Here is a 27,782-nt window from a genome sequence, read left to right on the forward strand (position 1 = left end):
ACGAGGTCAAGGCGAAGCAGCCAAAATCAGGGTCAAGGCCGAAGCTAAGGCCGAAGCCAAAGCCGAAGTCGAAGCCAAGGAAACAAGACACTCCTTTACTCGGCACCGACAGCGGGGCGTTGAAGCTGTCAGCCACGACCACGGCAGGCGATACCCTGGCCATCTCATGGACAGCACGGGGCCTGGCCTTCCCCAGTAAGCTGGGGACGCCGTCTCGTGTGGCCTACCTTCCCGAGCAGCTGCGCGATTCGTGCTCGTGCCCGGCCTGCCGTGATGTGAGCTCCGGGCAGAAGAGCTTCGGGACGACGCAGGTACGCTCGGACATGAACATCGTCGACGTGCGGCCGACGTCCGAGGGCGGGCTGACGGTGACGGTGGACGTGGATATGGACACGCACGGGGGTCAGGGGGGCCACGACATCCAGCTGTCGCCGTGGTGGCTGCTGTCGCAGGTCGGCCTGGACTCCAAGGGCAGGAAGCAGCCGCCGCTGCAGCTCCGTCTGCCCCGCCGCTATAAGCCGGAGCACTGGGATGGGGAGTCGCTGTCTCGTCGGATCAGGCGCGTAGACTACGCGTCCTTCATGCAGGAGGCGTCGTCGCCGTCGTCGCCTGATAATGTACCGTTCTGGGACGTGGTGGGCAACTTGATGCGCCTGGGAATCGTGGTGCTCACTGGCGTGCCCCGCGACGAGGACTCCGTAGCCCGCATCGCCAACCGCGTCGCCAACGTGCGCGAGACCTTCTACGGACACACCTTTGACGTGCGCGCCAAGCCCAACGCCGAGAATATTGCCTATACCAGCGGCTACCTCGGCCTGCATCAGGACCTGCTGTACCTCGACCCCCCGCCCTTCATCCAGATCCTGCACTGCATGGACAACTCCTGCGCCGGCGGCGAGTCCCTCTTCAGCGATGCCGACCGCGTCGGGAGGCTGCTGGCCGCCCTGCAGGACGACTACCCCGCCCCCGTGCAGTGCCTGGCCAGCGTCCCCATCCCTTACGGTTACCGTCGCGACGGGAACTGGTACCACCAGCGGAGGAAGCTGCTCAATCTCGCCTTGCGCGACGCGAAGCTGTACGAGAACGTCTACTGGAGTCCGCCCTTCCAGGCAGAGATGACGATCCCTGCCCCCGACATGGCGGAATGGATCCCCGCCGCCCGCGTCTTTGAGGACGCCGTCAACAGCCCAGGGGCAGTGTATCAGACCCGCATGGAGCCGGGTGACTGTGTCCTGTTCAACAACCTGCGCGTGCTGCACGGCCGGCGTGCCTTCGACGCCGAAGGTGGCTCGCGCTGGCTGCGAGGCACGTACATCTCCCGCGAGGACTTTCTCAGTACTGCCATGCACGCCCCGGAAACCCATGCCGCACCCGTCGACAATCCGCATACCTGGTGGGATCCAGATGAGTCAAATAGGGAGCTGTTGGAATCGCCCCTTTGCTTGGAGTTAAAGGGACGTCTACTCAAATGTCAAAATCCTTCGTAGCCGCAATTTTCAAGGAGCATCCATGAATCAAATTTTTTTTTTTTTGCATGTTATTATCAGTCCTATCGTAACGCCGTCACCGTGACCCTTTGTTTCCACCGCATATTGATAGCTACCAAGACCCTCTTCGACTACTTGGCCCACTTTTTGGCTTCGACACCGTCCGGTGGAACGGCCTCGACAGTCCGCTTACTCACATCATCCCAGTCGGTACTGAGGCTGGTACCACTGCTCTCCGTGAAGCTCTTCATCATGGCACGCTGCTGCTCGGGCGTCGCACCCTTGTACAGCTTCTTGAAGAAGCCATTCACGTCGCTCTCGTCTTCTTCCTCGTCGTATTCGATGGCGTCCCAGTTCTTGGCCGGTTTGGGCGCTGTCTTCTGGGAAGGGGCGTCGACGGTGGTGCTAGTCGGGACAGCCGTCGTCTTGGGAGCCGAGGATGCCCTGTGATGCATATTTAGTAAGGATGTCCAAAGATGGACATCTGGGAATAAACTTACTCCGCCGTTTTGGTAGCTCCATCCCGCACAATATATGCCCACTTGCCTGGCAAAGCCTTCTTGAGCTTGACCTCGATCTTTCTGGGCGTGACCGTGTATGTACATGCCGTGGGGTCGATGTCGGCCCACGGATACAATGTGTACTTGCCCTCACGGCCATCGGGGTAGACGATAGGGTCAAACGTAACGACAGAAGCCTGGAAGTCGACCTTAAGCTTGGTCTTGTCGACGCCCTTGGACAGCACCGTGACGTTCATGGTGTCGTTTGTCTGGTACTCTTGCAGCTTGACCTCTCCATTCTGGGAGACCGATACGGGAGCAGTAGGAGGAGAAGAGACAGGAGTAGCGGAGGAAGTCGATGTAGTAGTAGAGACAGCAGGCTCCTTTGCATCGAGAGTTGCTAGCTCTCGCTGCGGCGGCTTCTGAGAGACTGTACACTTGCGCTTCTCATCGTCGGCGGCAAGTGCTTGCATCGAATTGAGGATCTGCACGCGCAGCGCACTGAGCAGACGCCAGAGCCTCATCTTCTCAGTGCTCTGGTCTGTCCCACGCTTCGGCATACTGAGGCTCTCCTCCAGCTCACTCTCCAGCCTGTTCTGTTCCTGAGCATCGAAGATAGTCTGCGTCCAGAAGCCCTGGTCGTCAATCATCCCCTTGGCCGGATCGTTGGCCGGCTGGTCGACATACTTTCCTCCCTTGAGCATGCTCATAGCGTACACGCAGCAGCAATCAGCGTTGGCCAGCTCGCCCAGGCGGTAGTGTGCCACAGCCCGACGGTGCTGGGCGTCGATGATGAGCTCGCGCTTGCTGCGCGCGACGGCGACGTGCCATGCCTGCTCGGCATCATCGAGGGCTTCTCGGAAACGGCCTACACCTACCAGAGCCTTGGACCGGGCGATGATCCATGCTGGGTTAGGGGATTCCTTGAGTGCCTGGCTGAGTAGCGGGATGGCACCTGCAAAGTCCTTTTCTGCTACCAGGTCTAGCCCGCGGTAGGCTGCTTTGACGTACGCCATGTCTTTTTCTGTCCTTTTCCTTTCCGTGAAAACCACTGACGCTGAAAGGCTGACGACATTTACAGAAGTTGATAGTTTGTGTGAAAATAGTAAAGTTGTTGGGTGATGATGAATGAGAGAAAGTATGGAGCTACTGACGTCGAAGTGAGGCACCAGGGTCCAGCACTGACCATTTTAGGTAGTCGATCCTCTGGAAGGTTCCTTCCGCCACAGCTCTTCAATACGTTAGCTTCACCACCCACAAGATGGTTATTCACTACCAACCGGAACAAACTAACAACAAACAGGTTTCATTGTTGCCGGTCCATTTGGATGTTCATTATTTTTTTCTATCATGATACAAAATGGCAATATCTGCATACTCTTTTCACATCAAACCTTCTCGCCCGGGTATTTCTGAGAAAACTTGCCCAGCGCCTTGATGGGGAAAGTAAACTTGTAGTTCGGGTACGAGATCATGCACGACTTGTTGAAGACGCCCTCGATGGCCTCCTGGAGCCACTCTCCGTTGGGCTGCTGTCTCCCCATGATGAACTTGATTCCCTTCCTTAGCGGCTCCCTGTGGGGGTACCCAGCCTCCATAAGACCAATCAAGGCCCACGCTGTCTGTACCACCAGGGATCCCGATGGGTGCTCGTGGTACTCCATCGTTTCGCATGCCTGAGTTGAAAGTTTGGTCAGCATGGCACTCTCTATTCGCATCCTGTGATCAAGCAAAAACAGACCTTATAACTTTCGGACCAGCCGCCATCTTCTCTCTGCTTCGACACCAAGAAGTCGCATCCCCTCTTGGATACGGAGCTGGTCTTGTACGTCTCCCCGATACTGGCCATGCTTTCGAGAGCAAACATGGTGGCGTAGGTGAAGCAGATACCCCAGCTCCCGTACCAGCTCCCATCGGGTCTCTGGTTCGTCTTGATCCAGCTCGTGGCCCGCTTGATAAAAGTGGTGATATCATCTGGGCGGTAATTGGGCCAGTGGCGATGGAAAAGAGAGAGAGCCGTGACGCATGCGGTAGTGCATTCTGGGTAGTCGTACTCGATCATGATGCGGCCAAATACCTCGGCCACGTTAAACATTTCCATATACTCGCCGGCTCGGCGGGCCTCGTATGACGACAGCGCACCGTTGCTGTTTTGGTACATGAGGACCGTATCAACGGCGTCGAAGATGCGCTGGTCATCGAGAACCGCTGGGAATCCACCAACCTTTTGCAGTAGAATAATGGACTTCAGGGCTTCGGAGATGCAGTCGCTGACACCGTAGCCCTGGACTCGGTTGCTGAACGGCCATCCGCCTTTACGAGTCTGTCGGTAGCACTTCTCTTGATCCTTGCAGTTGTCACGGATCTGCTGACGCTCTAGGTAATTCAGCGACCTGAGGAGCATGCCGTAATTCTTCTTGTTCTCCTGCAGGTTGGCATCAAACACGGCTTGGATGAGGAAGGCCGTGTCCCAACACTGAACGCCATTAGTGCCATTGCAGAGCATACCCTCATCCTTAACCCAAAGAAATTCTTCCATGCGCTCAATGTGCCGCCTGACACTGTATGAACCTGGCCCATCGCGGATATAGCATACCAGGGTGTTCATGGGGGCGTTGACAGGTGCAAGATCGGCGTACTCGGTGTTGGCATCCTCCATGTCGACAAGCTCGCTCACCCAGGCCTCAGCCTTGTCTCTGATCCAGTCGGCGCGCAGGTAGACGTTCCAGATGTTAACAATGATCCAGTTGACCAGGTTCATGAATGTTGACTTGGGATGGTAGTTGTCACCAGGGTGGATGCTGTTCCTGTGATCCGACCAGCTGATCTCAGCCCATGGCTGCACAAATAGCTCCTCCCTCAGGCCCCTGATGATGTCCGTCTCTTCGCAGCTCCACCTCTTAGAGTACATGTAGCCCATGGGCAAGAAGACTTGACGGATGTGGATCCACCACCTCCAAGGAGAGACGGGGGTCCAGTCAGGCAGAAGCCAAAGCTCGGGAGGCACAGGGTTGACAATATCCCAAGAAACGACACCGAGGACGGCAAGCCAGAATTTAGCCCAGTGCGGCGCATTGGTGGCGCCACCAAGCTTGTGCAGCGTGCCGCGGGCCTTCACCATGACTGGGTGCTCAGGGTCGACGCCGAGCAGTCGAAGGGTGGTGTAGTTCAGCGAAGTGCCAAACACTGTGCTCTCGCCTTCTATATGTAGACCCCAGCCTCCATCCTCGGGGTGGGCGCGCGCAAAGAGGTAGTTCTTGATCTCGGTTGCGTGCGCCGAGGGGATTGGTGTCTTGGTCGCATACCAGGTGGCGACAACGCCTGGCAGGAGAAACATTGGGCCACCGTATTCGCAGGCCCAGTGGCCCGAAGGCATTTGGAGCTTGGAGAAGAAGTTGAGGCCATTCGCAGCGGCATCTAGTGGGGTTTCGGGGGCGTCGAGATCAGGCAGGCCCTGTAAGAAGACAACATCAGACGTTGGTCGCGATCACAAAGTGAGAACGGGCAAACATACCAAGGGAAGGTTGAGAAAGTATTTTTCGGCATAACTTTGTGGCCATTCCTTGACAGCCTCGTCGTCCTCCAAGTAGTGCCAGGTGTGGCAGCTGTCTTCGTCCTTGATTCTCCATCGCTCAGGGTCGAGTTTGTCTCGCAGCTTGGGCATCTCGGGAGAGCCTTGGCCATTGGTGTGGTTGCTCGTCCTGGTAGTCATGGTAGCGGCGAGATGTTGACTCAGGTGAAGCTTTGTCTTGTCAGGAACCTAGAGGCCATGTATCTACTGCACCATGTGACGATGCAGTGGTAAGTGGTCGAGATGGGGAGAGGAACATCGGTGAGGACAAATAACTAGCATCCATTCATGCTATTACAGGTGTGTGCCCGGTGTCTGGGCGGCATAGCACCCCTATTATAGGCCGGACCTCTGTACAGCGCCCCAGTACCGGCAGTTTACAGGCGAGGTCCAGTGCGACATAAATGGGGAGTCTTAAGTCGCCAACCGAGATTCTCAGCGAGCGTCAACCGCTACACTAAGTATATTTAGGTAGGAGTTCAGCGGCTTAAAATCGACCGACGGACCCTATGCACCTTCCGCGTCCGATTGTTACAGCTGGGAACAAACAATGGCAGGAGCCCCGCATTGACCACATCGTGCCTGCATGTTTTTCCTGTCCCTCGGACACCTCCATGTAACATTGATTTCTTGTTAATGACGAAACAATGGCCTGATTGTAAACACATCCCATTTCCTATCTAGTTTCCATTAGAGGTGATTTTCCGAGTGCTCGCATTCGTCTCTTTCACGCTTCTTCCTACCCGTGTTTCGCATCCCCTTCTTTCTTTTTTTCTTTTTCAGACCAGAGCCATGGATCAACACAACGTCTTGGCGTCGTCACATGCTAAGAGTATTGCTAATGTGCGTCCTGCAGGATCTCACACTGGAGCCCTCATTATCCAGATCGAGGGTATCATCGAGTCCATACTGGATGATGTCACTGCAGATCGTGAGCTCACAATTGACTTTATCTCTAGTCCAAGGTATCAGCATGGGGAAGGCGGGTTAAAATAGGAGGTACTCCGATTCCCTGGGCGGACCGACAAAGAGGCAGTCAAATTTGGTGAGCGTCATGCTGCTTCGAGTTTTAATAATGATCAACCACCGGGAGGCTAACAGTTATCTTTCACATGCTGTAGCACGGGTGCTTTTCATATTGCAATTATGCCATGATGCTCTTGTGGCCGATGAGATACTCACAAAGAGGTATTCCTGTCAACTTCTTTGGTCCGGTACAGATACTCGCTCACACACATTAGGCACATATTCTATCAGAACCAGGCTTTGTTCGGAAAGCAGTCCTGTGTCGATATATTGGTCGAGTGTCTGGCTCTTACTCTCGGAACTTGTCGGGAAGAGCTGAATATCGTGCGTCGTTAAGCGTCCATCTAATGTTTTGCACGAGGGCCTGACATTGTTAGGTCGCATCTTCCAAGGGACTCTTTAGCGGGCCAATTACCCTCCGACTTCGGGACAGTTCATTCGTGAATGGATCATGGGCCGAGAGTGTAAGAACGTATCCGCACCTACTCGCCTTTCCAGCTGACGTCCCCGGCTGGCTGTGACTGTGCAGGGCACCGTAATCCCCGTATCGATGTCCATAAGAAGCATCGACACTTCCCAGATCAAGTGGGTGCTAGTTGTGGAGAAGGATGTAAGTTCAGCTCGAGTCTCCCCCGCATTTTAGCTCGAAAACTTACCTACCCTATGCAGGCAGTTTTTCGTTCTCTGTGCTCTTCCAACTTTTGGGGAAATTCGTCTTTCGGGCCGGGTCTCGGTGTCACGGTTGGTAGTCCCAGCGTTGTGTTGTTGTCCCTGACACTGACCATTGCTTAAGGCCAAAGGCTACCCGGATGACTCGACCCGTTCGTTCCTGCAGCTGATTAACGAGCACGATGCACTTCTGCCGATTCTGGTACTCGTGGATTATGACCCAGATGGGCTCAACATCTTTCAATGCTACCGATTCGGGTCGACTCGATGGAACTCGAACGGTAACGCGGGGGTAAATTGGCTAGGCATCAAAACGGAGCAGACGCTTCATCTCGGCGCTAGGCTTTCTTCTCACAGCTCTGATCCAGCATATAGCAGTGCAGAGTACGAGAACGAGTGTTCTCAGGCTATCAGCAGCAACTTACCATACTCCATGTCATCCTTGGCCTGCAGAGGCCCAGTTACGCACTTGACTGAACGGGATCGTCGGCTGGCATATAGCATGTTAAAGAGGTTGTCCATGTTTCATGCTCAAGATACAGAGGCATTGGAGCTGAGACGCGAGTTGCAGATAATACTCTGCCTTGGTGTCAAGGCGGAAATACAATGGCTGGATGAATCTGGAAGCATTGCAAAATGGCTAGAGCACGAGATATCTGATGCATTGAGTCAATGGTAGTCATCGATGAGCGAGGGTGTGCAAAGGGGGATCGTGATTTTTTTTTTTTTGGCATGTCTTGCATGAGGTACTTGTAAGACCCCTGAAGATGATGGTGAGACTGATAAAATGGAAGAAAGCAATTTAGCAAAGAATACGGCATATGGCTGTGATGATGTCGCACCCTTCTAACACGCTGACTCATCTGGCGGGTACATTGGCTACTAGTAAAACAACTTACACTGTACTGAAACTGTACGATTACGGCGATCTTGGGGACAGTTAACGTGTGGAATTGGCGGGGTAAAATAAATTCGCACAGTCCCCTCATTCACAAGACGGACCCTTGTGGGGTGACGAAATTTTTAGATGCTCTCGCAACCCCCGTCAGAACACAGGACACACGTGCCACATAAACACCATGGCACCTCAACTATCAGAAGATGAGATTGACGATCTCATTTACCTGTCGCGTACCGGGGAGAATGATGAGTTAGTTCAGGAACTGACGGCGCTAGCGGAGCGAGAGAAGGTGACGGTGGCTGAGATCTTGGTGGCTGCCAAGGATCAGGGCAACAAGTCGACTACGCTACACATGGCAGCGGGCAATGGACACTTGGGTGAGTACGATGTACACATACTATCCCTCTCTCCATGTCCCTTTCAATTTACTTCATTCTTCCTCTGGCGTGGATATTTGACGTAAACTTTCGGATGGTGCTAACCAAGCTCACACAGAGACGGTGCGCAAGCTGACGGGATACTTTGAAGAGAGACCCAAAGGGGAGAAACAGGCCTTTCTGGACGACGTCAACGAGCATGGAAACACTGGTCTTCATTGGGCTGCTCTGGGCGGCCATCTCGACATGGTCAAGCTGCTCATGGCCAACGGTGCGCTGCCCGCTCTCGCCAACGAGCGCAACTATGTGCCGTTGGACCTGGCCTACTTCAACCACCACACTGATGTGGCCAACTATTTCCTCTCTCAGACAAAGGGCATGGAGGACAAGAACCAGGAGGAGGGACTGAAGGATGCCGTCGCGTCGGTCGACATCAAAGATGACGACACCAAAGCCGAAGATGGGGACGCTGCAAAGTCGTCATAGTTCTCTCTGTGTGTGAACGAGAGAACTCAGTTAAGACAAACACTTTTGCGGCGCCCTGCATTGATGTTCAAGGAAACGCCGGAGGTGGAAGGGTATCAAAGAGCCAAGCCTGCCAATCTTCCCCCGCTGTAGGGTATATTCACTGCGGGGCTGGGAAGACGATATGCCCCAAATGAAACGAGTCTTGGATAGGTGCACATTGATGATCCCTACTATGGAACTTCATTCTTAGAATGCCAGGGTGAGATGCATACAAGAAGGGGGGCATTGTCTGGAGCTTGGTGAGGCCGAGGACTAAAAATACCTCAATGATGAGGTACACAAAAAGAGAAGCGGAGTACTTACTAGACGGTTATTTATGGTGTTGTACTTTTTGTTTCTTGTTATGAGTTATCTCAATTACACGGTAATATATGCATTGAACATAAATCAGACCAACACTCGCACCGATAACTACTGTATTCACATCCTCGCGATGATGGCCCTCCGTCACGTATGTAGGAGTGCTACCAAGTTCCGCCCTTTTACTAGGAAGTAGACTTTTATGCTATATTACTACGCCTATCGGTTATTATAGGACCCCTATGCGGAATCATAAGAGATCTAGCCAATTTCACATATATTGAGCTTTCCCCTCTTTATTCTTATCATCGCCAGTTCTTATTACTGATATCACAATCACTCCGCCCAAACTTCTCTTTTTAGCCCCACCCCGTTCCTCAACGCAATCAGAGAGTATGCCATTTAAGCATAATATCATGGCTTCGGCCCTTTCCGAAGTGGAGTGCGATTTGGGGTTCTGGTGGGGGGAGTTTGTCTCTTTGACTCAATGAGGAAGCTGCAACGTAGCACTAGGGTTAATACTTCCTCCACATGAGGCCTTTCAGTCGTCATGATGTAGATAAGGAAGCAACGACCCGAGGGTTCCTGCTGTCAAGGTATAGGGGTGCGTGGTCCAGTATATAACGGTACAGTTATCCTAATTTTGGAGTCGATCTTCTGGTCTAAAAATCCCTTTCTCAACCTACTAAGAAGTATCAATATCCAACATGAGACTCATCACAGGCCTCCTTCTCAGTCCTCTCGCGGGCCTCATCTCCGTGGCCAGTGCCTCCAAGTATGGATACAACCACGTCACTGTGATCAGGGACTCGGACAAGGTAGTCGAAGGAGCCTTTCCTGACGTCAACTTTGATATCGTCTCGCCAGATTTTATGCACCCCGACCGCAGGCAGCCTGGCTTCTCAAACGGCACACAGGGTCCTACATCATGGTTCCATATGTGTAATCCATCCCTCTCTTTGTCTCTCTTGTCATTGCAGCTGCTCATACCAAAGCAACACGACAGATAGCTTTATTCAATCTCTGGCTTCCCCGGACAAGAACATGAAGTTCGGCAACGCCAACTTCAGATCAGAAGAGCGCCAAGGGTACCCCTATGTTCATGTGTCGAAAGCAAATGCTACCAGCCCAAAGATACGCATCTGGATTCAGGCTTCTGTGCATGGAAACGAGCCTGCAGGAGAGGAAGCAGCGATGGCGATCCTCGGCAAGCTGTCCACCAACAAGACGTGGGCTGACTCTGTTCTTGACAAGGTTGAGCTCTTTTTTCTGCCGCGCTACAACCCCGACGGGGTCTTTTACTTCCAGCGAGCACTGGCTACCAACTTGGACCCAAAGTAAGTTGACTAACCATGGCCGCTCCGAGACAGATAAACTGGAACAACTCGAAGTCTTGTTAGTGTGTGATGAGCTAATAACAAGCAGTCGCGATCATACCAAGCTCGAGAGACAGGTGTCGCGCGACATCAAGCAGCTGTTTAGCGACTTCAACCCCCACATCGCCATCGACATGCACGAATACTCAGCATTTACCGAGTTTGGAGATGGTGCATATGTCCACGGGTCCGATGGCCTGTTCGCCGCCGCCAAAAACCTCAACATTCGAGGGGAAATCCGCAACCTGTCGGAAGAATTATTTGCCAAGAATATTGCACGGGATATGGAGGCGGCTGGCCTGCGCACGGAGCCCTACGTGACAGGTAGATCGTCCTCATACCAAGATGTGGGGTACGTGGCTGAGTTTTCCGAGGCCGGCAGTGATGCCAGGATCGGCCGCAACGCAATGGGACTGACGCAGACCGTATCCTTCCTGCTTGAGACGCGCGGTATCGGGCTCGCAGACCAAGAGTATGGGCGCCGTACTGCTTCGGGATTCACCATGTGCGGGAGCATCATACAGACGGCTGTGGACAATGCCGATCGCGTCCTGGAAACGATTGAGGCTGGAATTGACGCCTTTGTGAACTCGAGCAACCCCATCGTGGTGACGGATCACGGAACCGTCGACACTCGCCCCTTTACCATGGTTGACAAGAACAATGGCACAGTCGTCAAGATGCCTGTGCGATTCGAGTCGACAACTCCGACCATTGCCAACCTTACCCGCACCCGGCCCGAAGCCTATCTCATCCCAATCGCTTGGGATGATATCGCCAAGCGTCTGCATGCGTCTGGTGTCGAGGTTGAGAACCTCAAGCAGCCCTGGGAGGGCACTGTCGAGGCCTTGACTATTGAGTCAGCCATTCTCGACACATCCTATTACGAGGGCTCTGTCCTCACGACTACCACAACAACGGCAGCTGAGCGCCACGTCAGGCTACCCGCAGGCAGTTTCCTGGTCAGCACACGACAGAAGAACGCAGGTCTGGCCATGGTGGCTCTGGAGCCAGAAGGCATTGATTCCTACGTCACGTTTAATATTATTCCTGTAGAGAAGGGGGACGAGTACCCTATCTTCAGAGTAATGTGATCAGATACGTACCCCGTAGCTCACCGAGTACAAGACAAACGAAGATTCATTAGCATGCTTATTCATGACTGTTTGGGATATTCCAGATGCATCCCTTTTCCATAGCCCCAAGACAACGACACAGGCACAGGAGATAAGAAATTCAGCAGACATTCTCATATTATCTACCATTTTATACCATTGCGTATCACCACGCGGTAAAGAGGACGTTCATTTTATCCATTCGAGCCCACTTTCCACGTCACCGAGGGTGGCCCTAGCTAGGTCCTTGATGTAGTTGGTGCGCGGCAGCCATTGCGGCTGATCACCACAGCTGGGAATGTTACCGACTCCCTTGCGGACATATGTAGAATTGAGGTTGAGGATGGGAACTTTGGACATGTTAATCTCCCCCGCTGTCCTGCGACGGGCAACTATGGCCTTGGCACCCTTCTTGTTCATGGCGGTGATGAGGCGGCAGAAGAGGAGGGAGGTGGTATCTGCGCCGAGGGTCCAGCTGGCGTTGACGTAGCCCCAGGCGAGCATGACATTGGGGAGGTCGTCGAGCATGGAGTTATTCCAGGCGAAATGGGCGGACATGTCGTAGGGTTTGCCGTCGACAACGATGTCTATGCCGCCGGCCATGCGGAGCTTGAGGCCGGTGGCAGTGACGATGACGTCCGGGTGGAGCTCCGCGCCGGACTTGAGCTTGATGGAGTTACGGGTGACGGTGTCGATGTGGTCGGTCTTGACGCTAGCCTTTCCTTGGCGGAGGCTCTGGTAGAAGTCGCCGTCCGGGCTGAGGCAGACGCGCTGCTCCCACAGGTTGTAGGAAGGAGTGAAGTCACGCTCGAGGGAGGCGCCTTCGGGAAGCTGCTTGGCGGTGGCGCCGAGGGCGAGCCTATTGGCGCGTGCGGGGAACCAGTCGGCGTAGGTGACCATGAAGATGCTGAAGAGGATGCACTTGGCACGGATGACGTGGTAGGCCATCCAGGGGGGCAGCCAGGCGCGCGCGAGCCTCTCGATGGGGCTCTGTCCCACGCGGGAGATGATGTAGGTGGGCGAGCGCTGCAGCATGGTGACGTGACCGGCCTCCTCGGCCATGCTCGGGAGGAGCGTGACGGCCGTGGCTCCCGACCCGATGATGACGACGTTCTTGCCCTTGTACGAGTAGTCCTCCGGCCAGAACTGCGGGTGGATGACGTCGCCGCCGAAGCTGTCGATGCCGGGGATCTCCGTCTTGAGCGGCTCCTTGAAGTCGTAGTAGCCCGTGCCCATGAGGACGAAGCGGCTGCGGAGGAGGATGGTCTGGCGGGTGGCGGGGTCGTTGCCGCCGCCACCGACGGATACGTCCAAGGTCCACGTCGCCGAGGGCGTGTCCCAGCTCATCTGGGTGACTTGGTGGTTGTACTTGATCTTGTCGTCTAGACCGGCCTTGCGCGCCGACTCGTTCAGGTAGGATAGGATGTGGGGACCGGAGGCGATGGCCTCCTTTTGGAGCCAGGGGTTCCATTGGAAGCCGAATGTGTAGAGATCCGAGTCGGAGCGGATACCTTTTTGGAGCGTCAGCGTATGTGTGTGTGTGTATGTTGCGGATACGTCCAGGCGTCCAGGGGGGGGAGGGGGGAGGAAGAGGAGCGTTACCTGGGTATTTGAATAGACTCCAAGTCCCTCCCATCTCATGACGGCTCTCGACAATGCAAAATGTCATGTTGGGATGGTTCTCTTGCAGCCTGTAGGCAAAGTTGACGCCGGAGATACCGGCGCCCACGATGATGACATCGTAATCTAGGTCTGAGGCCATGATTCGATCGACGCAATGCTCGCACTCCTCTTTTCTTTCCTCGAGTCGAAGCTGTCGTGTATGTAGGGGTCGGGAATAGGGAAAGAAAGGAGTTGTCGTACGAGCTGAAAAGCGGTTGTTGTTCTCGTTTAAGAAGAAGAAGAAGAAAAGAAGAAGAAAACAACGACCTGGCCAGATTTCAACTGAGACAATATTGTTGTTGTCGTTGATTTAGTTTGACAATGCGAGTTTCGGATCCTATGGCTATATATTGTAGGTAGGCAAAAAAAGGAAGCTGTGAGAGAGCCATGTACCGAGGCTCGTTTTTTTTCTCCTTAAAAGGGAGTCGGGCAGATGGCGGAAAGGGAGGGGCCCCTAACGGCTTAAATACCTTGTCGCTCTGTATCTGTATGATGGACAATTGCTCGTACTCCGTAATACTCGTACACCTCTCTCTCTCTCTCTCTCTCTTTCTCTTTTTTCTCTCTCTCTTTCTCTCTTGCGCCATGCCTAAGTGGAGATGTTTTGAGACCTCGAGTACCTGTATCAATAATACTCCATAGAGGGGACCGGCAACTTGTTTCCTCTTTGGGTAAGATTGGCCGTCACGGGTTTGAGAATGCTGATACTAATACCACGGCATTAGGTGTTGGGCACATGCGCCGGTCAGGAACTTGGAGTTACATGCATTAGAGTGTGCATATAAGCTGGCCGTGTGTGTGTGTGTGTGTCTGCGTGTTCTTCTGATGAGGCATTGGCTACGGAGTATTATTACGTGCATATATACGTAATGTATTGCTAGGTAGTAACGAATCTATCCCCTTGCTCACCTATCCCATTCAATCAACTGTTTACCTGAAAGGTTGAAGCTACTTGCGCGCCATCGGCGTCGAATCCCGCACATAAAGACCGACGGAAGCCCAACGGGACAACCGGCGGTTCCGTTTTTGGTGCAAGGGGTTTGATTTTGGGGATCGTGCGCCGGAGCCTTTGTCTGTCTGTCGTCTTGGCACTTTTTTTGGATCACCCATTGCTATGTCAGAGTGAACATGTACGGAGTACAGGTTAATACTCATGTCTATTTCCGTAGTACGGGTACGAGTACTTGTACGGAGTACGGAGTAGTATCCCTTTGATTGCGGTGAGGTGCCACCAAGGTTATCTTTCACGGGGTTGAACCGGTAATGTAGGCTGAGGATCGAGGTGCTCAGCATCATTGCTCCTATGCGTATCACTGCGTGAACCTGGTACAAATCATTGCATCGAATATTCGAATATCTCGATATATCGCTGAGGCTATCTATCCTTCACCCGAGGTCGCCGGATACGTACGAGTATCTGCCGGTGGGGAGACGGTGACCAAGGTGACACGCCTTCCCGCAAACAGAGGGATAGGTAATCTATACTGAGAGGTACAGGTACAGGTACAGGTACGGATAAGCATAATTCATAAATACTCCCGAGTCATATGGCGAACAACGGCCCCATGTCCTCCAGGGAGCTGAAATACTGATCGGACTTCAATCTGCATGTGGAAGCGTGGATCGCCGCCCCTTGGACTCGCTTCTAATTATGGGTCGGGATTCATTGCCAGCGAATCGAACGAGCCCCTCCGTCACACTCCGTCCTGATGCCAAATCCCGCCATGACGCATCTTACTCGTACACGGTGTTACCTGTGATGATCCTAGATACTCTATCGTGGCGGCAAATCTTTGTGTAATCTGTATTCTAGGCACATCCACTGTTTGATCACCACATCGTAGTTTCGTAGTTCCCTTCCCGCCAGAACAGTCATCAATCATACCTGAACCTTGGCACCGCCAAACGCGCAATACACAAAAGTATCAAACGAACTCCAAACCGCATTCTCCAGTTCTTGCAGGCTGAGCTCAGGAGACTTTCCAACGACGCCCGTAGATTCTTGTCCGATACCATCCGACAGATCCGTAGGCTGCCCCTCCTCCTGCTTCTCCGCCACCTTCTCAATCAGAAACTGTTTCTCCTCTTCTGTTGTTCTGAAACCCTCGACGAGTTTCTCGCGGTAGGCTGGATCACGTCTTGTCCATTCCGAGACGTTCGCTGACGACGGTGGTGTGAGTACTGCGGCACTGTCGTATTCGGCGCTCCCGGAGGTCGACCCGACGCGCGTACCCTGTCCGTCTCCGACTCTAGGTGTGAATGCTCTCTCGTCGACAAGGACCGTTGGGCTGGTCGCATTGTATTCAGGGCTCGAAGCTGGGGAGTGTTGACCGAAGGAATAGCTGCGTGTGGCAGGGCTGCTGTTGGATTGTTTTTGCTGGCCGTAACTTGTTGCTGGCCGTGGCGGCGGTGATGCGAACACGGCTACGTAACCGCCGTACGACTCTCTGTCTTTCCAGAACGGCGTATACACTGGGTATATCTCTTGGGGTGCAGAATCCATGACGGAGAGCGTGTTCTTCTCCCTTTATCCTCCCTTTTGAACGGCCACAATGTGAATGCGGGTGCAGAGATCTCAGAGTGGGAGAAGAGGACCAGCCAAGCAGCAAAGCAGAGGAGAAAGGAAACAAAAAAAAAAGGAGAGAACAAATAACAGCGCCAGCACAGGCGTTATGATCAATCGTCACCGCCGAGGCTTCTTTCTCCATGGGACATTAGTCATGCCATGCGGAGAAGTGTGCCTAGCGCCTTCCCCGCCGATCCAGGACTCTCTCTTTTCCGGGGAAAGTTTAAAATGCAAAGACGGCAGTTGCAAAGCGTCCGCTCCTTCCGGATGTTTTCATTCACAATGAAGAATTAGTAACAGCACCACGGTATTGGGAAGGAAGGAGACAGAGAAAAATGAAAATGCAATCATCATCGTCCATTTCGTTTCATCTTCCAGCATCTCACTCCGACACACAAATTCCACATGTCCCTATGGCGACGATTATTCTTTCTCTCCGTTTACATGTGACACCCCACTTGCCTCTCCTCTGCATGCGTCATGTCTACGAGTAGTAAAATCAGTACTGGCGTTGCTACAGATACACACATACACACATACAAGTATGGATACATACGTCCTGCTGACATTCCTGTTCACCAGACCAGACCGCCACCGGCATTAGCCCTAGGTCCGTGTATATCAAATAATAACACCTCTTTATCTGCCCCCAGTCTCGCACCTTTTATCCGCCGTCTCCTTCTCCGTCATACGGCCTGCTCGGACTGCTCCGCATTATCAGCCACACGGAGAGGGAAACAAGTAACGTGCCATTGGAGTCTGCACGCTCCACACTGCGCCCCATCATTGCCCAAAGAGATTCGTCCGACACGATAGCATCCCTACATGAGCATGTCATCGAGCAAGGGACTTCACCTTATCGTTGGGAAGCTCGCCTCTGCCATGGCGATAGTGAGCGGGGTCAATCATTTCTCTGCCAGCCGGGCAAAGCAGGCCGGATAACGGTGCGAGAATGCACCACTTTTAAAGAGACGACGGGCTTAGCCATGGGGCTTGGTTGAATGACCCCGTCTTCTTTGCCGCTTTTCCCTATATCCCAGGAACGACGCCATGAAGCTGAAATCCATAGTGAGCTCAGCGCTGTCCTCCCTGCCATTAGCCCTAGGTGGCTCTGTCCATTCGCATTCTCTCGAGATTCCTCTTGACCAGTATTTCAACAACAAGGGATTTGGATCATACCCGGGCGAAGCTGCCCTCAGCACTCTCAATGAATCCCTCCCAGCTGCCCCTGTTGGACAAGATGGCATCTACACATCTACGTCCACGGGGGTCTCGTACTTGTTCCCCGGATACAACCCCGATGCTGATGCGCAGGACAATGTCATCTGCGCAGGTCAGACCATCACAGTGCCACCCTCGTCCAGTTACTTCGCTGCCTCATTCCTCCTGGTCTCAGATGTGATGTCGTCGACCGTCTCGGATAGCATCACCCTAGTCTACTCGGATAACACAACCTCAACAACCGAAGTACGCGCTCCCGCCTTCTGGTGGTTCCTCACCCTCCGCCGCGGACAAATAACTCTGCCTTTCTTCTTCACCAACAACGGCACCAATGGCAATGCCTCTGAGATTTACGAGACCCATGCGCCTGTCGAGAGCGGCAAGGATCTCCGCGCCATCGTTCTGCCCGACACTACCAATTCAACCTCCGGTCGTCTCCATCTCTTTTCACTATCGCTGTGGGATGCGGGGGACGCGGGAATCAGCGTCCAAACTGTGCGGCCTACGCAAAACTGGGATGGGCATGGCCGACAAGTCGTCGAGGCTATTGTCAATCACCATGGTGCAGAGTGCGTCTCCGGAATGAAAGTATTCGTCGATGCCCCGCAAGTCTACACCCCGGAGCCAACTCTCGTCAAAAGGTTTTGCCCGGGAGACCAGAAATATATACTTGTCCCCGTTGAGGGCCGCAGCAATGGTACTGCTACGGTTACTGTCACGGTGCCTCACCGCCGGCCGGTCAGGGTGACCTTCCCGGACGTCGCAGTGGGCCTCCGGAAGTGGACCCCCGATGCCGATAGCCTGGTTGAGCACGAGCCTCCGCAGTGGTATGACGGTGCCAAGTTTGGCATATTCATCCACTGGGGTCCCTATGCTGTTCCCGGCTGGGGCAATTCCACCCCGAACGAGTGCTACTCCGAGTGGTTCTGGTGGTACTCAACTCGCATCAACGAGCAGGCTGTCGCGGACCGGTGTGGCGTCAATGCTTACCGCCTCCGGACGTTTGGCCCGGATCTCGCCTATGACGACTTCTTTGCCAACTTCACCGCGTCTGTATTTGACCCTAAGGCATGGGTGGACCTGTTTGCAGATGCTGGAGCGCAGTACTTTGTCTTCACCACCAAGCACCACGACGGCTTCGCCAATTTCGACACTGGCGCCACCTCGAACCGCTCTTCTCTCCATCTCGGCCCACGCCGTGACATTTTGCGCGAGCTCTTCGACGCTGCTGAGACGTACCAGCCGCATCTCAAGCGCGGCACATACTTCTCGCTTCCAGAGTGGTTCAATCCAGACTGGGGAAAGTATGGCTTCACGCAGTTCGACAAGCCCAGCTCCACATCCTTCCCAGGAATCATTGCTCGGAACCCCTACACTGGAAATATTGAGCCGTATACAGGGCGGGTTCCGGCCGAAGACTTCATCGATGACCTGATGGTTCCTCAGATGGACATCCTCGCCTACCAGTACAATACCGACATCATGTGGTGCGACGCGGGAGCGGCCAACGGCACCGATGCCTTTGCCGCCCGCTGGTTCAACTGGGCCCGCGACCAGGGCCGCCAGGTCGCCATCAATGACCGTTGCGGCAGCACCTGGTCCGCCGACTTCGACACCCCCGAGTACGAAACATTCAGCGTTGCCCAGCGCCGCAAGTGGGAGAGCAACCAGGGCATGGATCCTTACAGCTACGGGTATAATCGTGCGACGGCTGCGGATGAGTACATGAACGCCACCACACTGATACACAACCTCGTAGACATGGCCAGCAAGAATGGCAACCTACTCCTCAACATCGGCCCGCGTGCCGATGGCTCCATCCACGAGGCCATGATCAGCAGTCTCCGCGAGGCTGGCTCCTGGCTCCATGCCCACGACGAGGCTATCTTCAATACGACATACTGGTATCCTACTCCTGAAGAGCGATCCATCCGCTTCACGCAAACCAACGACGCGTTCTACCTCTTAAGCCTTGACCGGCCGGTACCGGGACGTCTTGTCGTCGAGGCCCCTGTGCCTGCGCAGAAAGGAGATCGGGTTGCCGCCCTTACCATGGATGGAGAGGTGGATATGGAATGGGGCCTTGACGATGGCGGTTCCTTCTGGATCGAAGTTTCCAACGACATTGTTGAAAGGGATAGCATTTGTTGGGTTTTCAGGGTACAGTACAAGTGAGATGGACGAGCAATTAAATAACGCCGCTCCGATGGTACGAGCGAAAGACCTCTAGAAGAAAAACAAAGGAATTGGAAAAGGAACAAACCGGAAATCAACAATGCCTCATATACTTGGTCAAGCTCTTATCAGACGGTGAAGTCTTCGCTGTTCAAGAAATCAGCTTGTATCGAGTCCCAGTCGGGAGAAGGATATAGCAGCGGGCATGTGTCGATATTCTGTCTCATCCGGTCCTGATGCTCTGGGGTTTGAGATACACCAGCGGTAATGGCGCCGGACGAGAGTACGACAGAAGTATCAGTGCCCGGTGGTGTAGGTATAACAGCAGGAATCGACTCGCGCAGCCTAACAACACTATTCGAAATCTCGGCATCGAGAAGAGAACACAGGCGACGCATCCTGACAGACGCAGGAGTCCCGGACCCAGACTGCTCAAACATGCGGCTGGCAGTAGCAAGGGACCTCCTGGCGGTCAGGGTGGTCTGACACGCCGGGTAAGCTATTGCGAAGCCGGCGAGGGCGTATGTGGCATTCTCCTGCCACTCAAAGGCCTGGAAGCACCCCTTTATTATATCTGTCTCGCGCGAGGCCTGGGATATGATGGTGGTGAGGGTGAAGGCGTGGTCGACGCAGCGCACGCACAGCTTGTCGGCGTCACAGGCGCCCACGACGGGGATGGGAGAGAAGCAGATGAATATTCGTAGCAGAGTCAAGCACACGTCGTGATAGTGGCATTCCAGGGTGATGCGGTGGCGCTGCAGGCATGGGAGGTCCTGGTCCGAGCAGCGGATGGGGGAGCGGTGCGTGGAAAAGGGGCTGCCCCCCTCTCCTTGCCTCTCCAGTCTCAGGGAGGGGGGGACCTGCTTCGTCCATTCGTGTAGCCGTTTCATCTGCTCCGTCATGATGAGGCCGGCCTCGTTGCGCATGGTCACGTCGGAGTACATGTTGTCGCGGCCGGGCCCGAACAGGTGGTTGGCCTGGTCCATGAAGCACCGGTATACGTCCTCTGCCAGCTCGCACAGCAGGAGCAGCTGGTCATGGAAGACGGCCGAGGCGTGGCTGGGCGCGACGTACGACGGGTCGCGGAGGGCCACGGCGCTGCAGGTCTGGGCCACGCGGCCCAGGCGCATGGAGATGCGCGAGTCGAGGACGCGCAGGCACCGGGCCGTCCGGGTCAGCACACACTTGTCGGTGGAGTAGAAGCTGTCGCCAACGCCCAGTGCGGACGCGACGTGCCGGGCCGTCTTGACGGTCGTATGGGCCGCATTGTAGCACCGCGCGTATGACAGGTACGTAGCGCTCAGGAACATGCACTGCACCGTCTTGACATCCGGCGACTCCATCAGGTGGTCCAGCCCGTCCTGACATCGGTGGAAGAAGGGGCTCCCCGCGACGGCCAGCTCCGGGCGCTCGGTCTGGTCAGCCTGCTCGGCCTCGGACCGTGTGGCCGGGTCGTGGATGCCCATGAGCGAGAAGGCGTATTGGATGGATATGGCGAGGACGATGTCGACGAGCGGGTCAGGCCGGCGGCTCAGGCCCCCGACGTCCCAGAGAGAGTCGTACAGCGGTTTGAAGTCGTCGGCGTCCACGACAGGGTACGACACGTGGTACGCCGTCCAGAACAGATCGACAAAGTAGTCCTGCTGCTGGCGCGTCAGGTCGCACCCTCGGAGGTCGACGTTGCGCGCGCTCAGGACGTTGATGGGCGGCGGGGGGGCCCCGATGTCGCAGCCCATGTACGACGATGCCCGGTGGATGAAGTATTGGAGCGAGAGGGGGCCGTACCGTAGTCCGTCCACCACCATGCCCTTCCATTTCCACTCTGCTGTCACGGGGGCCGCGACGGTCCGACCGCCTCGGTTGTCGTCTTCGGAGGAGGAGGCTGAGGCTGGACTCGGGCCTAGGCCGACTGGTCTCTTTAGGGATTCCAACTCGCGTAACCTGTCTCGTAACCTCTCGACCTCCCTATGTGCATGTTACTAGAGATACTTGGCAATTCTGAGTTGAAGGGTGAGGGATGATGTACCTCGTAGCAGAAGAAACATTCTTGAACTCGACCACCCCAGACGACACGCACTCTCTACCCGAGTGCAGGCAGTTCCTGCACGGTCTGGTGAGGTCGCACTTCACCCTGGCGAGGCGGCATGCGTCGCAGGCGCGGCGTACCTGGGCTCTTTTGCGGGGTGCCGTGTGCGTGGAGCCCTGGACCGGTTCGGAGGCGATGCTGCGAAAGGTGCTGAACATGGTTCTATGCTGAGGGGATCATGACATTTGCATTCGCGCGCTGACATGGGTATCTGATGAGATGACGAAAACGAAAACGAAGAACGATGATGATGATGATGCAAGAATGGATAAACCAGAAGGAAATAAATAAATAAAAGAAGAGAAAATGGTTCTAGAGACGGTGTGAGATTTTTTTGTCTTCTCGTTTGGATGGATTTGTCAGGGTTCCGAGAAAGATAGTGGGGCAAGGATGAATTGAAGTACACATATCAAACCATACGGGCTGTTGACGATTTGCAGTCGAACGGAAGGACGGAAAAGATATCTTGGTATAATCGGGGGATTATATGTAAAACTGGTAAGTAGATTCAACGGACTATGATACTCCAATGCCCTACGGAATCCCAAGAGGAACTGGTGACTATTATATGATATCATGAGAGGCTTGTTGACACCCGGCCACGGCTTACATGCCAGGCGATGGATGACATCAGGACCGATACGAAGGACGGCACCGGAACAACAACAACAATGTACATCTTTCCGGGACAAGGAAGTGTCTGTTTACTCTTTAGGGGAGTCACCACGGGGTTGAGCGATTTTACATAGATTCATCGGAACATTTTGTTCATTAAAGAGAAAGAAAAATGATGGCAATTTCAAATCCTTGCTATTTCCCACTGATCCAGCAAGACAGACATGTTCCCCGCGAAATAATGGACCCGCTTTTGTAATATATTCCGGAGGATCTGGAGTTCCTTAAACAGAAGATCGGAGTGGACGGACTACCGTAACGGTCATGTGGGTTTGGGGTTGCTTTCTCGTCGGTGATAACCAGGACATTGCGTGGGCGGGAATAAGAGATCCGTGTACAGGTATGTACGAGAGTCCACATATTCAAGTAAAGCACGCCATCGTTCACATATCGGTGCTGTAAGCAACCAGCTTGGAAGCCTCCAGGTCCTCACGCAGCTTATCCGTCTTGTTGACGATGCGCGTATGGGCGTCCCTGCCGAGCACCAGCCTGAGCACCTTGCCCTTGAGCTCGCCCGCGTCCCCGCGGCCGGTCACGACGTCGACGATGCGCGCCACCGCCTTCTCCGGGTCGCCGACCTGCTTGCCGTTGGCGGCCCGGTACATGTCCAGGGCCTGGGCGACGACCGATCCGCCGCCTCTGAAGGACCCGCCGACGCCTCTCCCGGTGACCTGCATGGCAGCCAGGAAGTTGGTGCGGAAGGCACCCGGCTCCACGATGAGGACCGAGATGCCGAACTCGCCGACCTCCCTGGACAGAGACTCCGAGTAGCCCTCCAGGCCGAACTTGCTGGCCGAGTACAGCCCGCACGCGGGGGAGCCGTCCTGGCCCGCCACGCTCGAGAGGTTGACGATGGTGCCCGTGCGGCGGGCTCGCATCCCCGGCAGGACACCCTGGGTGATGAACATAGGGCCGAACACGTTGGTCCTGAACAGCGTCGTGATTTCCTCCTCACTTCAATCATCATCCGTCAGTCCATCATAGGGCACAGGGTCCGGGGGTTTGGGGTCAGGTTGGGTTGGGTTGGGTTGGGTTGGGTTTGGTTGGGGTTTGTTACCTGAAATCCTCACAGGCTCCGAGGACAGAATACCCGGCGTTGTTGACCAGAACGTCGATCTGGCCGTAGACGGCCTCGGCCCGCTCCATCTTGGACACGATGGCCTCCTGGGACTCGGTCGTGTCGAGCTGGAACACGCTGCCGCCCGCTTCCTCGATGGTCCGGGACGCCGCGGCCGAGCGCTCGGGGTTGCGCATGGCCGCGATAACCTTGTGTCCAGCCTGGAGGGCCTGTAGGGCCATAGAGAGGCCCAAACCATTAGAGGCGCCGGTGATGAACCACACTAGAGACATGATGGGTGAGATTGGGTGTAGAGCTGATATATTTCTTGAAGTGAGTCTTGTCTGAACTGACTACTTGAGAGGGGGAGGGAGAGACCCTTTTTATATCCCAGATGGTATCCCAGATGGTGCCCCCGGATTTAGGTCTTAGCATGACCACAACGAGAGGCGGCCTTGGTGAGTACGAGTTCCGCTTGGAGTTGCGGAATGGAAATCATGAGATGCTCTGTAATCCGGAGATAGCTACATTCGGGGTACGACGAAGGGCGGAATGCATCCCAGCATGCATGTATTACATGGTGGCTATCGCCGATCTATTCAGGTAAACGCCGACGACGACATTGTCTAAACGCCGACGACGACATTGTCTAAACGCCGACAGGGCAGCCACCTGTGCTTCGGGTTTCGTTCTGCCAATGGATTGCATCTAGAAGGATTATTATAAACGCCTCTTGGGGAAAGAGATAGATGGACGATGGATGGTTTCATCTCACGGTGCGATGTCACAATCATAGAATCTTATAGTTGACAGGATAGACGAGAAAAAAGTATCTTCACATGTTCGTGCGTGTACCATTCAAGATACTCTCTCTCTCCCCACCTAGTTGCTGGCCTTGACTCCCCTGGCGAAGAACATGCGTGACAGCCCCCCCATCGTCTCTGGAACCTGTGTCGACTTAGAGAACAGTTTCCATTCGACCTCTTCCAGCCCGGCATTCCCAAACCACCCCTCGAGCTCGTGCCTCTCGAAGCCCTGCCGCGTCACCACCTTGCGAGCCGGGTGGTCCCCTACCCTAGCACCGCCCCCCTCGGATGGAGCGACCCCGTCAATAATGATCAGAGCGCCACCGGGTGCCATCCTATCGGCCAGAGTGCGGATCATACCCTGGGGGTCCTCGACGTGGTGCAGCGCCGTGGACATGACGATGAGGTCGAAGCCGGTCATGTCGGGGAAGGCTTGGGCGTCGGCAACCAGGTCGCCCCTGACGGCGTGCATCTGGGCCTCGGTGTAGCCGTCCTCGCGCGCCTTGATGTTGTACTGCTCTACCATGCTTGAGGAGACGTCCATGCCACGGGTGATAGACACGAAGGGTCCCAGGGACTGATTGCCCGTCAGCTGATCCTGTGCTGAGATGTGTGTATTTGAAATCGATGTCGGGGTGGACTTACTCGAGATACGACTCCATTGCCGCATGCATAGTCAAACACCTTGACCGAGCTGCTCAGCTTGGACTCCTCCTTGCCCACGCCGATCCACCCGGCTTCAGAGCGTATCTCTTCAAAGATCTGGTCCGTTACCACACGAACCCACGGCTCAGAGTACATGTCTATGCCAACATGGCTGCACACAATGTCAGATTTGTAAGTATTCTTTAATCGGAACAAAGGCTTTCATACTCAAAGTGCTTCGCGTTTTCTTCGCCCAGCTGGCTGATCGTGACGTGGTGGTGGTGATGATGGTGGTGAGCCATGGTAGCGTCTGTGTAATACCAAGAGTATATAAAAAAAAGAAGTAGAAAAAAGAATGAGACCTATTGCTATATTGTGTAGGAGTCTTGATTTTTTTTGCACATTTTGGTTGTTTGTCCGTCTGGAGGGCGGTCATGATCCGTCTTATACTCGACAATGTTCCCGGAGACTTTTTTTTCCTTGGTGAGACCAAAAGTTTCCGAACCAGTCTCCGATGAGCAATTGCTGACGGCTGGTGATCAATGCCACCATGACGAATAGGAGTGTACGAGAACGCCAAGACTCTGTTTTATTTCTTTCTTTTAAAACAGGAATAAACGCAGTATTTGATCATGCGATATTTGCTTCGGCATTGAAATCCTCGTCATCGTTCGGTGTCCTTTCATCCATTAGACTGCCGTCCTTGTTATCCAGATAGTGTCGCACTGGACAGATGACGACTGTGTGAGAATCATTGCCATCCAAAGTCAGGGCCTGCTGACTCATATCTCCTGATTCGATAATCGGTCGGACCTGGATAGTATCCTTGTTAGCTGTGTGCCTTCCCCTCCTCTTGTTTCATCCACACTCACCTTGGACATGGCCAAGGGGTCAACCGCCGTTGTCTCCAGCTCACGCGCCAGCTGGACTACGAGCAAGGCTGGGAAACCAGGGTTCTTCATTCCAGCTGAGATCATGACATCAAAGAGCGCCGTGAGCTTCTGCAAGCTCTGTGCTTCCCGAAACTGTATATAGTCCTTGTGGAAGACAGTGGCAGCCGTGTAGGCGGCAAAGACAAAGAAGGGGTTGCGGAAACGGGCGTCAATATCCGTGGCCAGCGCGACAGTTGTGACAATCTGCTGGGCAGCCTCGGTAACCTTCCTCCTGGAGTCTGGCAATGCCTTCCCCTCGGTCAGGGCCCGGGCACCTCCCGCAAAATGGATGGATATGGTGGCCGTGTGGAGGAGCATGCTTGTAGAGACGGCGTTGGCGTCGTGAGCGTTCTCGGGGCACCTCATGTTGTACGGTAGCGAAGAGAAGGCAGCTTCGAGGCTGCTACTCAGGCTTTCGTATCGGTTCCAGAAGAGCATGCTCTCCAGCTCGTCACCCACGGCAGCGTTGGGGTTCATGCGTTGCGTCACCCCGACGTCGAAACACTCGCTCAGGAGGTGCATCGCTATCACACGACAGGCGAATATGGGCCAGGGTCTGCCAGAATGGTCGTTGAGCGCTTGGTCTAGCATCAATGACGGTTCCTCGATGCCATTCTTAAAGGCTTCGTTGGAGCTAGGGAGGCGGGTTTGGATCTTTAAATTCACCACGGTCATCAGCATTAGAAATGAACTCATGATGCGGCAAGCGCGTTTTGAGACCTACCCGGGTGGCATTGATGAGCGTCGGCCACGTGCCCGTGATGCTGGCCCCCCTGTCAAACAAAAAGGTCGCCCAAAAAGTCCGTCGCCGCTCTTCGGCCTGGCACCAGTCCACCGGCATAGGGATGGCCCGGTTCATCTCTGACGCTGCATCCACGACGTGAAGCCCGAGGAGCTGCGACAGCCTGACTGCGCGGGCCGTGCTCATCGAGGCGCGCGAGAACCATAGGTTCTGCGCCTCGAACTCGCCGATGAGCACCCATGTTTGACAGTGGGCGACCGTTACTTGGTAGCCATCGTTCTATACCGCTGATCATCAGCTTCATGTATATACGCAAGCAATAGCAAAAATGGAGGGGAGGGGGTGCACCAACTCCCATCTCGTCAGCTTCTATATACCGTCTGGACCTGCGGTAAAACGGCTCGGCCAAGCTCTTGTGCTCGACCGACACATTGGCTGCACCTGCCATGATGATGTACTGCAGACACATGGGCGGCCGCATATGTGGAGGCTGATACAGGGAGGTAAGATAGCGTCCCGGGTGGACCATGGGGTTCTCGGGCCACAGGGTTGAAAAGTAAAGATTTGTCCTGGTATCAGTGTCAGTAAAATCCGCCATGTGTGCATTCTTCTTTTTTGTTGCACCCGTATCGAGAGGAGTAAGAAACCCACAGCTTATCGACCAGACCCTGTGGTGGGAGCTGCTCAAAACGACCTGTGGGCATGAGTCCAAACCCCGACGCCGATTCATCGGTGCTTGGTGTCCTCCCCTCCTTTCGTTTCAGCTCATCCTCTAGTTCATCTGCATTCCCTCATTGTCAGCCGAGGATGCGTGTAAAGGTCATCTACAAGATATGCATATAGGGATGGATGGATGGACAGGTAGGTGGAATGCAGCTCACGCAGTCGAATTTCAAGTTCCCTTAGCCTGGGCTTGGCCGACACTCTGGCCTGATGCTGAACGGGACGCCTCCTCTCGGTGGGATACCGACACTCAGCTCCATCTTTGGTGCATCGGATACATATGGGCGTTATACGGTCGCATTTGACCTTGCGAGATTTGCACTCGAAGCATGAGAACGGCGCGTACGACTGCTGCTCTCGGCCCGTCATTGTCTTTCCTTTGGTTGACTTTTGGGTGATATCGATGATGATGATGATGATGATGGAATGGATTGAATTGAATTGTTCGCGCTGGCCTGTAACGAACGATTCCGGTTAGAGGCAAGTGCGGAGTGTCCGATCGGGTGACTGACTGTAGGGTATTTGGCTCGCCACTGCCTCGAATGTATAGTATGTACATTGGCTGTCTACTCTAGACTGTGATTATAGTTATGCGAGAGACTTGAAGATCATGAGAAATGCTTTTGGAATAAGGTGATTACC

The 27,782-nt window shown here is 54.4% G+C and overlaps 12 protein-coding genes across 12 annotated transcripts; 5 read left to right on the plus strand and 7 right to left on the minus strand.

Annotated features, from left to right (window-relative positions):
• Positions 1-323: 323 nt before the first annotated feature.
• Positions 324-1,487, plus strand: GMORB2_2742 (Taurine catabolism dioxygenase TauD, TfdA family; the record flags this gene model as incomplete). The annotated part of the gene is made up of 1 exon (XM_035464720.1): positions 324-1,487. The coding sequence occupies one exon, from the start codon at positions 324-326 to the stop codon at positions 1,485-1,487; it is 1,164 nt and encodes a 387-aa protein (XP_035319390.1).
• Positions 1,488-1,618: 131 nt separating this feature from the next.
• Positions 1,619-5,699, minus strand: GMORB2_2743 (lanosterol synthase; the record flags this gene model as incomplete). Its single annotated transcript, XM_035464721.1, has 6 exons — positions 1,619-1,931; positions 1,988-3,052; positions 3,142-3,218; positions 3,382-3,663; positions 3,729-5,441; positions 5,502-5,699. 6 exons carry the CDS (start codon positions 5,697-5,699, stop codon positions 1,619-1,621), a joined length of 3,648 nt encoding a protein of 1,215 aa, XP_035319391.1.
• Positions 5,700-6,350: 651 nt separating this feature from the next.
• On the plus strand, positions 6,351-7,932 carry GMORB2_2744 (meiotic recombination protein SPO11; the record flags this gene model as incomplete). The annotated part of the gene is made up of 6 exons (XM_035464722.1): positions 6,351-6,523; positions 6,555-6,746; positions 6,779-6,908; positions 6,962-7,048; positions 7,114-7,194; positions 7,378-7,932. 6 exons carry the CDS (start codon positions 6,351-6,353, stop codon positions 7,930-7,932), a joined length of 1,218 nt encoding a protein of 405 aa, XP_035319392.1.
• A 400-nt stretch (positions 7,933-8,332) lies between these two features.
• Positions 8,333-9,017, plus strand: GMORB2_2745 (uncharacterized protein; the record flags this gene model as incomplete). Its single annotated transcript, XM_035464723.1, has 2 exons — positions 8,333-8,531; positions 8,650-9,017. The coding sequence occupies 2 exons, from the start codon at positions 8,333-8,335 to the stop codon at positions 9,015-9,017; spliced, it is 567 nt and encodes a 188-aa protein (XP_035319393.1).
• A 1,049-nt stretch (positions 9,018-10,066) lies between these two features.
• GMORB2_2746 (Extracellular metalloprotease that contributes to pathogenicity) lies at positions 10,067-11,829 on the plus strand (the record flags this gene model as incomplete). Its single annotated transcript, XM_035464724.1, has 3 exons — positions 10,067-10,299; positions 10,355-10,696; positions 10,785-11,829. 3 exons carry the CDS (start codon positions 10,067-10,069, stop codon positions 11,827-11,829), a joined length of 1,620 nt encoding a protein of 539 aa, XP_035319394.1.
• Positions 11,830-12,039: 210 nt separating this feature from the next.
• On the minus strand, positions 12,040-13,612 carry GMORB2_2747 (putative flavoprotein CzcO associated with the cation diffusion facilitator CzcD; the record flags this gene model as incomplete). The annotated part of the gene is made up of 2 exons (XM_035464725.1): positions 12,040-13,361; positions 13,453-13,612. 2 exons carry the CDS (start codon positions 13,610-13,612, stop codon positions 12,040-12,042), a joined length of 1,482 nt encoding a protein of 493 aa, XP_035319395.1.
• A 1,779-nt stretch (positions 13,613-15,391) lies between these two features.
• GMORB2_2748 (uncharacterized protein) lies at positions 15,392-16,015 on the minus strand (the record flags this gene model as incomplete). Its single annotated transcript, XM_035464726.1, has 1 exon — positions 15,392-16,015. One exon carries the CDS (start codon positions 16,013-16,015, stop codon positions 15,392-15,394), a length of 624 nt encoding a protein of 207 aa, XP_035319396.1.
• A 1,113-nt stretch (positions 16,016-17,128) lies between these two features.
• Positions 17,129-19,474, plus strand: GMORB2_2749 (alpha-L-fucosidase; the record flags this gene model as incomplete). Its single annotated transcript, XM_035464727.1, has 2 exons — positions 17,129-17,940; positions 17,992-19,474. The coding sequence occupies 2 exons, from the start codon at positions 17,129-17,131 to the stop codon at positions 19,472-19,474; spliced, it is 2,295 nt and encodes a 764-aa protein (XP_035319397.1).
• Positions 19,475-19,602: 128 nt separating this feature from the next.
• GMORB2_2750 (fungal specific transcription factor domain-containing protein) lies at positions 19,603-21,718 on the minus strand (the record flags this gene model as incomplete). The annotated part of the gene is made up of 3 exons (XM_035464728.1): positions 19,603-20,229; positions 20,335-21,439; positions 21,501-21,718. 3 exons carry the CDS (start codon positions 21,716-21,718, stop codon positions 19,603-19,605), a joined length of 1,950 nt encoding a protein of 649 aa, XP_035319398.1.
• A 900-nt stretch (positions 21,719-22,618) lies between these two features.
• Positions 22,619-23,585, minus strand: GMORB2_2751 (Short-chain dehydrogenase; the record flags this gene model as incomplete). The annotated part of the gene is made up of 2 exons (XM_035464729.1): positions 22,619-23,189; positions 23,293-23,585. 2 exons carry the CDS (start codon positions 23,583-23,585, stop codon positions 22,619-22,621), a joined length of 864 nt encoding a protein of 287 aa, XP_035319399.1.
• A 589-nt stretch (positions 23,586-24,174) lies between these two features.
• Positions 24,175-25,045, minus strand: GMORB2_2752 (SAM-dependent methyltransferase; the record flags this gene model as incomplete). Its single annotated transcript, XM_035464730.1, has 3 exons — positions 24,175-24,675; positions 24,744-24,915; positions 24,972-25,045. 3 exons carry the CDS (start codon positions 25,043-25,045, stop codon positions 24,175-24,177), a joined length of 747 nt encoding a protein of 248 aa, XP_035319400.1.
• A 328-nt stretch (positions 25,046-25,373) lies between these two features.
• GMORB2_2753 (Fungal trans) lies at positions 25,374-27,509 on the minus strand (the record flags this gene model as incomplete). Its single annotated transcript, XM_035464731.1, has 6 exons — positions 25,374-25,556; positions 25,616-26,329; positions 26,400-26,696; positions 26,770-26,986; positions 27,069-27,198; positions 27,299-27,509. 6 exons carry the CDS (start codon positions 27,507-27,509, stop codon positions 25,374-25,376), a joined length of 1,752 nt encoding a protein of 583 aa, XP_035319401.1.
• Between the last annotated feature and the right edge of the window lie 273 nt (positions 27,510-27,782).

This window comes from Geosmithia morbida (assembly GCF_012550715.1).
Source record: "Geosmithia morbida isolate 1262 chromosome Unknown scaffold_14, whole genome shotgun sequence".
NCBI lineage: Eukaryota > Fungi > Ascomycota > Sordariomycetes > Hypocreales > Bionectriaceae > Geosmithia > Geosmithia morbida.